This window comes from Conger conger, chromosome 4, assembly GCF_963514075.1.
Source record: "Conger conger chromosome 4, fConCon1.1, whole genome shotgun sequence".
NCBI lineage: Eukaryota > Metazoa > Chordata > Actinopteri > Anguilliformes > Congridae > Conger > Conger conger.
The window spans coordinates 62741514-62750641 of NC_083763.1; the positions used below are offsets into that span (position 1 = coordinate 62741514).

Consider the following 9128-nt stretch of genomic DNA (forward strand, 5'->3'; position numbering starts at 1 on the left):
GCCTCCTCTGGATTACTGAAGTAATGGGCGTAGTTAAAATTAGAGACTGCTGGATGCAGCCATGCACTGCTTTGTTTGGAAGGCGCTGTATTGTAAATCTGTATCATGTGGAATTTGCCTTATCCCACAGGCTGGTATGTGCAGGTCTGAGGCTTGAGCAGTTCTGATGTGACAGTGCTGTTCTGTTCACATTGAGCTCCGTGCATGAAAGGTTATCTCCAGCCATCGAGCTGGCCTGTGGCGGTCTGACAGGGAGAAGGCCGTCATTTTAAGGAATTGCCTATAGGAGGAAGGGCTGTGACATGGCAGGGAAGTGGCATGGTGGGAAGTGTCGGACGGTAAGGACAGGAATCCTCTCTCACTTTCCCTACAGCTGGGCGCCTAGCTGGGTACGTAATTGGGGCGATGTTAATTCCTGATTAATTTTGGCCCGGGAGGCGCACATCTGTCCTGGTATCCTGGGCCCTCCCAGGCCAGCGGGCCAGCGGAGGGGGGGTGTGTGGTAGGGTGGGGGCGCTCAGCGGGACCTCCTGTCAGCTGTGAGATTTATGTCATCTCCCTGGTCCCGAGGAGCGCACGGGCCGCCCCGCACATCTGGACTCAATTGGCAGGATTTGGGAGAGTGCGTGTCAGCCCCTCTCGCCCCGGCCCGGCCCAGGCTGGTGCAGGACCAGGTGTCTCTGCCCCTGCAGTCAGCCCATCTCTCACACACCCCGCCATGGGCCACACAAATCATCTTTATGTCCTGGGACTCTCCCCCTGCCAGAAACACATCGCACCCTCAGCGGCTCAGCCTGAGAAACTCAACCTTCCTTTTACCCTTAAATGGCTAAGTAGCGATATAGATTATGGAGAATTTGTCATACTGCTGTTGCTGGATCATTATCTCATAATAGTTTGATTATAAAAACATCAGTGCTGGTCAAGAGATGAACATTCAAGTCAGATTATACACAACTGCATGTTCTGTAAATAATGAAGACAAAAACTAAACAATCCCCCTGATAAAACAGGTTATACATGGCCCTGTATGAAATACATCACGGTATTGAGAGTGATTATAAAATCCTTTATTGTTCCATGTACTAGTTAATGTTGTACAATAAATGAGCTGGATAGACTTAGAAATGGTTTTATCAGGCACAGAAATTGATAAACAGTTAATCTAACCAGAATGATTATGTGGAAACGAACTGTGAAGAATGCAATTGCAGTATCTATTTTCCAGTATTTACATCCTCATGGTTTATTGAATGTATTGTTTATTAAATTGACTAAATATGGTTTAACTGACAATAGATAATACACACATGGTATATTTAGGGGAGGGGTCTCAAACTCAAGTCCATGAGAACTGTAGCTTCAGCTTGGTTCCTTTCAATTGTAGCCAAGGAAACGATGTGTACAGACTGTTTAAATACATTTAAATAAATTAAATACTTTAGTGATGAATACGCAGTCACCATATCTCTCCAGGATTGGAGGTTGAGGTCCCTGTTTTGAGGTCAAAGTAAATGATTATTTAGCCTATTTAACCTACCTGTTTTCAGTGGCCCGTACTCTCACCATCTATCAGATTCTGCGGTTACAATTGTTTTTGTTGGGTGGATTTGAGGAATAGCTCAGAAGCCTGTTTTAATAGAGAACTGATAAAATGAGAGGGGAATCTGACTGTCATCAGAAATGCAGGGTGTTACTGTAGCTCACTTTCTCTGATGTCTGTCCAGGCCCTTTTAGGGTAGATATTGCTGTTGGTTTTGCACAGCGAATCATTTTTGGGCGGAATCAAAAACAGTTTTCTGTTACAGTATGTGGTTGACTTCACCATGTGCATACTCTTTTCCTTGACAATGGGAGGACTGTTGTGTTATCATTGCACAGGGAATACACTTAACAAGCCTTTTTGTCTTAAGATCTTTTTTTTCTCTCAAGAATAAATTAGTGGCTTGTTTTAAGTTCCTGTTTGCTTGACAAGTGAAAGTTTCTTACCCCATTGGCAAATGTTGAAATGAGCCTGTCTCACATCATTGGCATTATTTTTGTCTTATTTAGCTGAACATTCATTATAAATAAAATCTTTAAGTCTCAATATGAGACTTAAAAATTACTTGTTGGTATTTTTTTCGCTTTTGCAGTTTTAAGGAATTTCAGGGAATAAACATTTAGCCTTTTAGTGACAGCCCTTCTTAGACTCTTCCAAATGCATTGCAGTCAGCTCAGAATGAACAGGAACTCTTATAAGAGATTTGTGGCTTGTTTATTAATGAGGAGCGTGTGATATGAAGTAAGCCTCTGTTGCCACTGTCTTGATGGATGGTGCACGTCTGCTTCAGGATAAACGAAGGAGCCACCACTCGCAGAAACCCTGTTAGGGAAGCGTTCCTCCCTGTGGAGAAACAAGAGCCATTTGGCCCTTTTACAGCTCTGCGTACGCTCACACCATGGCCTGCGGAAAGCCAAGCCCCAGCGCAAAATGGAAGTGTTTACTCAAAAAGCACACAGCAACATATCTAAAGGAAGATGGCCAATGAAAACAGTGATGGCAGAGAGTGTCCTGTTGGCATGGGGTTTCCGATAGTGTTATTTGAAAAGCAGCTGATGTCTGTTCCCCACCTACAGGCTGCTCTAAGTGCCTTGAAACAGCTGTCGGAACAAGGACTAGACCCGGTGGATGGACCAATCAAAGTGGAGAATGGATCACGGGAAAAATATGCACAGGCAGAACTGTAAGTATCACTCGTTTGGTCGTAAATTGGGAATTTTGGTATGTGGAAACATAATTTTGTAATATTTTGTACATTTTTACTACAGTAATGTGAGATGCCAACTTGGATCAGGTTTGAAGTCTGTGTCAGTGTGCTTTCAGGATCGCTATGCCCCTCTCTCTCTCTCTCTCTCTCTCACACACACACACACACACACACAAACCTGCATATACTATCTTCAATAATTTAATAATGATACTGCTGGTTTCATCAGTATTCAGCTACCCTTCATTTATTTATGCAAATAATTCAAATCATTAATAATTTATAAATAATATAATTATTTAATAATATAAATAATACTAATTCATATATAACATATACTCACGCATACACACACACACACACACACACACATTGCACTAGAGGCTTTCTGCTTTGCCCATTTCACATTGCAGCTATAATGGCCATTGTACCCTCTCCAGGCAGCAGCAGGTGATACTCTCAGCCACCTTCAGCCCCAAACATAGATGCATTAAATGTGTCCTTTAAATGTTAGTCAGAGGCATGACGGTTCTACACACATGTGCCGTGTCCATTGCGTGTCCCACAGGCCAGCGAGGCCCACACAGCCGCTGGCGCATCACGCCTTGGCCGTAGACATTTCTGTAAGCAGCGCTTCCTCTAGTGGAGGCCGAGACTCTCGCCGTGCAGCTGAGGTATTCCGCTTCATTCTGGCTGCTTTGCGTGCTTTTCATTACAGTCACACTCAAAAGGCAGCCGTGGGAACACATTCACCCCCCCCAGCCCCTGTACTGCAGAGCCTTTAGACAAACGGAAATCTGAGAGTGGAAACGATGGGCAGACAAAAGGAAGTAGCTGCAGCAATTAAGAATATTTTCACAGTAGGTGTGCCTGGAAAAGGCCACAGGGCTGTTCTTGAACAGTCTGCATCCTCGGCCAAGTGAGGACGGGCTGGGCGGAGTGCGTTCACTGTCCGAGCAGGGCTCGCTTCAGTCCCAGGGAAAACCTTTGTCTTCTTTACTGTTGATTTTCCCACAACGCAGGACTTTGGCTGCTGCGTTATCTGAACGTAAATATTTTTTTCCTTTTTAAAGAGCCACCTCTGGTGATGACCTTCGATCCCGAGGTGGCGTTTGCGTATAAACATGTCTATTGAGACGTGCTGAGTCAGCACTCAACAGGGCTCTCCATATATTCATCTTTCAGACAAGCGAAACATCTGGGGGAGAGGACGGACAATAAACAGACTAACTCAGGCACTGCCGCTCAGGACTGCAAGGATTCAAAGGCCGTCGTCTAGGAGCGGCGACCACTGCATCCTTATAAACCTGTCAACACGCAATAGGGTGGATGTGTACCAGGAAATGACTGACTAAACGCCATTATTTGAGTCTATGTGAAGACAACACTATCCTAACACATTACATTTATTGATCATTTATATGTAATTCCAGTAATTATGAAAACAACCAGTGAATGAATTCATGCATGGTACTGTTAAAATAAGGGAAATCAAACAGAATATGCATAGAGAATTTTCCCTTTCGATAGATATTTTTTTCAGTTTGCTGCCCTGTGGCATGGTTAAAGAAATAAAAGAAAAAGGACATCATGCCACTTATTGAAAACAGAAAGGTATAGTGAGCAAGACCACACTAGCACAGCTTATTTTTTGTGGTTTTCATTACTTTTTTTATTACTCTATGAATAACAATGCTTGAGTATTTAAAGATTAACCAATGGCAGTGCTGTGAAAGTTGTAGTTGTTGTCTTCATATATAGTCACCCAGCTTACCTTTTATGCAGACATTAAGCATTCATATATCTATATGGATATGTATGACTTGCAGAATACCATATGCAAAAAAAATTTAAAAAACGGATAAAAATAAGATATATATTGACAACAAAACTAAAATTGATTGTGAAGTTCATGAACTGATGTTAGAAGTATTGAATAGAGGTGCTTCCTCCTGGATTAGGAGCTGGGGTGGCTGATCTGGGTGAACCTGACCTCTAACATGGTTCCCCCCCTGGAAATAGAATTACTAGAATGCTTCTGGTTATAAAGCAAACTGAGGAAAGCTAGAACCGGGCGGCCATATTGAATAGCATTAAATTGAAATATTTTCCTTGAACTAAAATGTTACTATTCTGCAATAGAAGCTGCTGCGATTCTAGAATTGCTATGCCTTGTGTGTATATCCTGTCTTGATGGGATTGGGTAGTTTTAAGCAAGTTAAATAGAGCTTTTGACCAGGTCTAGTAAATCTATATCTATGGTTTTTCTCTTTTCCACCCAGTTTTGTCAAACACATCTACACCCATTTTGTGTGTTGTATTGACCCACCAGTGCATCAACTGAGTGTTTTTAATGACTGCATTCCGACCCACAACAACGTCAAGAAGGGGAAGTACATTGGATATTCACATGGAAATCCTGAAAGAAAATGTCTGGGAAAAAAAAGTGTTCAAACGTAACAAGTTCAATAATGAGCAGTATGTCATCTGACTGTGGATATATTGTATAATAACAAACTGTCTGTTACTGAAATGGCCAAATGCAGTAAAAGCTCCTCAGTTCATGTTGAAACCTTGTGCTGTGATTTATTTTACGGTCAGTAGAGCCTGCTCACCACATTAATACATCTGTGTACAGCACACACTGTACTTAAAATAACCAGATATTCTCTCTGATTACAAATATTAATACACAAAAATAATTTATCTTATCAATAAAACATGTATTTTCTTGCTTGTTAGGTTATCCTGTGATTAAGTGGCTGGAATAGCTCCTTCAATGGACTGGTTTTACTCCTGACTGCTGAGTAAAGAGCTGGCATCCATTCCTGATTTCTTTGCTTAAAAAAAAAAGAGGTCTTCAGTTGGGACATGACCTTTATATTTCTTCACTATGGGAGAGGGGAAAGTGTATATTCTCTCTTTAGAGTAGTGCCATTGATACTTGTTGAATTTAATCAGCTCTCCACACAAATTACAGTACAAATACATCTTAGTTTAACTAGTTTAAATATACAAAAAACATTCAGTCATGTATGACTGAATGAGCAGAACAGGAATAACTGAGGAAATGTGTCTTGTAAGAAGCTAAGAGTTATTGAAGGAGCACAAGCTCCTCTGTTAAGCAGGTGTGTTAAATGGTAAATGGCTGGCATTCATATAGTGCCTTTATCCAAAGCACTGTACATTTGATGCTTCTCATTCTCCCATTCACACACACCAACAGCAATTGTCTGCCCTGCAAGCCACCAACCAGCTCATCAGGAGCAATTGGGGGTTAGGTGTCTTGCTCGGGACACTTTGACACACCCAGGGCGGGATCGAACCGGCAACTCCCCAACTGCCAGACGACTGCTCTTACCTCCTGAGCCAATGTTGCCCCAGTTAAAGAAAGGATGATCACAAATCATACATTTAACTATTCTTATAGAAGACAAATTCTTATTGGGGAAAAAAAAACTATTCTAATAGCACAAAACTCTTAAAGAAAAGCTGTTCTTTTGCTGCTCTTTCCCATAAGGCAGAACTCTTGAACAGCCAGTATTGATCAGGGAGCTCTGCTATATTGAGCGGTCATGCTAAACATAGCAACAGGTGCACAGTTTTGTTATCAGTTCAGTACAGCTTAGAATTGGGTGTATGAACACTGACACTTCAGAAGGACATACCTGCTTATTTAGCTTAATACAATGCTTATTCTCCCTCTCCCACCCTTTTTCCAAAATGCTGAATATGCTCATCAGTTTCTTTACTTTATGAGATCATGTTCATTGCTAACATAGCCTGAAACTCCCTCCAGTTCAGCATTTTGTTTTCAACTGACTGCCGTCCAAAAGCAGCCGTAGCTATGCAACAACACAACAGACCTTGTCATCAATTCCAGATTTACATGAGCTTCATGCCGTGGGATATTTTTCATTCCCTCTAAGGTGAACATTTGAGCTGGATCGTTTCTCCACATACTTTGAGAGAATACGGTATTGTGTCAGTGGACGCCTGGGTTTTACTTTGAGAAGCTCAGGTCCTTTTCTTCAAACCAAATGTTGGTCTTTTATAGCTGAAGATGCGGTGTTATGAGCTGTGTCTTTTCTCTTGTTTCTTTCCTCTAACAAAGATGATTTCTTACAGTAGCTATGGTGGCAGCAGTGAAGGTTGTCAGCGCTTTAGTTGTTGAATAGAGACATGCCTGTATTTGGAGAACATTTAGACCACATGAAATGATTGAAGTTATAAGACGTTTTAGTTTTAGTTTTTCATTATTTGTAGTTTTTGCTTATTTCCTAAGCAGAAACTATAGAGTACTCTACACTGTACAATGTCTTTTTCAAATGACAATGAAATTCCAGAAGAAAATGTAATAGTGCACTGTGCTCCCTTTCAGTGTGAATGAATCATGAAAGTGTGCCAAGGGCTTTCTTTTATTCAGTGGAACTGCTTATATATTGTGTAACAAGGGATTTTTCTATCCGTTCCCTTTTTTATAGAGGTGCTGCAGTTATTGTGCTGTTAGATGCCTGCCTAGAGCCACAGATTATTTACTTTAGCTCAAAATTCCCCTGTGAACAGCTGCATGACTCCATTCTCCGTAGGAATAAGAGTACAAAGAAGTGAATCACCCTCTCATCTGCTTGTTTCATTGACTGAAGTGGGGGGTTTCGGTCAAGGCAAGGATAAATGCAGTAAGTCACTGTAATTCCCCCGAGTTGGAGCACGACTGAAAGTGAAAGTTTCTCTAGTTGAAAGTTTCACAGCTTTGTAAGCTAATACATGGGGAATGCTCAGTGTGCCATAACTCCTCTTCAGTGCTGGGAAGAGAGAGAGACCATGCAAATTCCAGGAATTTCTCCTGGATGCACTGAGAAGCTGCGTGCAGCAGAAGCGTGTTATTTACACCAAGCGCCCGCGCCTCTCTCCTGGCCTCGCTCCTGACTGGAGGAACCGCAGCCCCTGAGCAGACCTGCAGCTCAGGTGTGAGAATCGGTTTTGCTTTGAGATACACCTCCCCCCACTCTTGAGCCGAGTGCTCATCTCCCCACTGAGAAGGCCCACAGAGCGTTTATAGGGGATATCACAACTCCCAGCAGGTTCTCCTCCAGACTGGGGGGCTGGGGGAGGATGTCGTCAGCTCCCTGGGCCTCGCTGGGGGGGAGGCAGGGGCAGTGACATCTGACTCACATCAAGCGAGAGCCCTGAGTCACAGTCTATCATAGTACTCAGCATAGTTCAGGGAATTAGTGAAGATGGCTCAGTGGGTAAGAGGAAATTGAAGATTTCCCCACTCATCCCACCAGAAAAAAGCCAATGTGTTGCCATCGTCTAGCATTGTACTATAATCTGTAATGGTTAAAGGCACAAACTAAAGAAACAAATACATCTATACTGTAATACTGTGCCTACCATGACACGCATGCTTCAAACCGTAGGGATCAATCAGGATTCAGGATCAATCATTTGCATTGTATTTCTATATTTAAAGGAGTCTCTAATCCCTGAAAAGAGAGGGGGGAAAAATCAATGTGGCTGAAGGGGTTGTCAGAGCAGATTAAGTACAAAGGCCATCAAAATTGATTTTGCCACCTGAATTATGCTATATCGACCATTCTGAAACCTCTAAATTAGTGAGGGAAATTTGAGAGACCGGAGAAGTACTGCCGACAGCGCAGACATTTGAAGCCTCGAAGAATAATCAGCCTGACACCCAACAAAAAGGCTCGGTCCATTGAAAAAGCTGTTAATAAAGCTGTTAATTCCCCCAGCAATACATTTGACCAATTTGTTTCCTCTCTCAGTGGGACATTTCATTTAGTGGCGCTGGCTCTTCTAATGAGAGCACTATCAGTCTTCCCCCAGCGCACTGCAGCCAGCCGCTTGCCGGTGGTCACTGACGACTGAAAGACTTTAAGCCTTCATGACAGCGTTCTCCCCTGCATTAAAACTAATCCCCCACCAGACCACTTCATCCTCCTGATTAGTCACGCTCCGGGGAATCTGCAGAGCTGCAGGCAAAATTATTGATGCCGCCAAGCTGTAAGCTTATTGGTTCAAGGATTCAATAGAGAGACCGAGACTCAGAAAACCCTGCTTCCAGTGCCTATAGCCACCCCAGGGAATGTGTATGTTCTGTACCGAAAAACAACAGCAGCTCATTTGCATGGGCATGAGCTGATATATGGAATATGGGTATGTGGTGTGAGATGAAATGATCTTTTGGGAGAAAATAAACATTCTACTGGGCAGAATATGTGAGGCTATCAATAATGTCTGAATTCATTAAACTGGATGTGTAAAGATAGAGTTCCTATGAATCAGTGTTGTTCCACGAAACACACGTCCCTGAGAGACCATTGTTCATCACGTGGTGATGATTTGCACGCTTAA

General features: G+C 42.6%; 1 protein-coding gene across 4 annotated transcripts in view; it reads left to right on the forward strand.

Moving 5' to 3' along the window:
- The window catches only part of stau2 (staufen double-stranded RNA binding protein 2), an 80120-nt gene extending 74798 nt beyond the window's left edge, over positions 1-5322 (forward strand). For 3 of the 4 annotated variants that reach the window (XM_061237587.1, XM_061237588.1, XM_061237585.1), the window contains 2 exons: positions 2620-2726; positions 3936-5322. In XM_061237587.1, the coding sequence (XP_061093571.1) occupies positions 2620-2726; positions 3936-4029 (201 nt within the window). In that variant the 3' untranslated portion in view covers positions 4030-5322. Of the gene's footprint in view, positions 1-2619; positions 2727-3935 lie in introns of those variants that run through there. The other variant, XR_009708480.1, reaches the window with a different exon arrangement.
- Positions 5323-9128: the final 3806 nt, after the last annotated feature.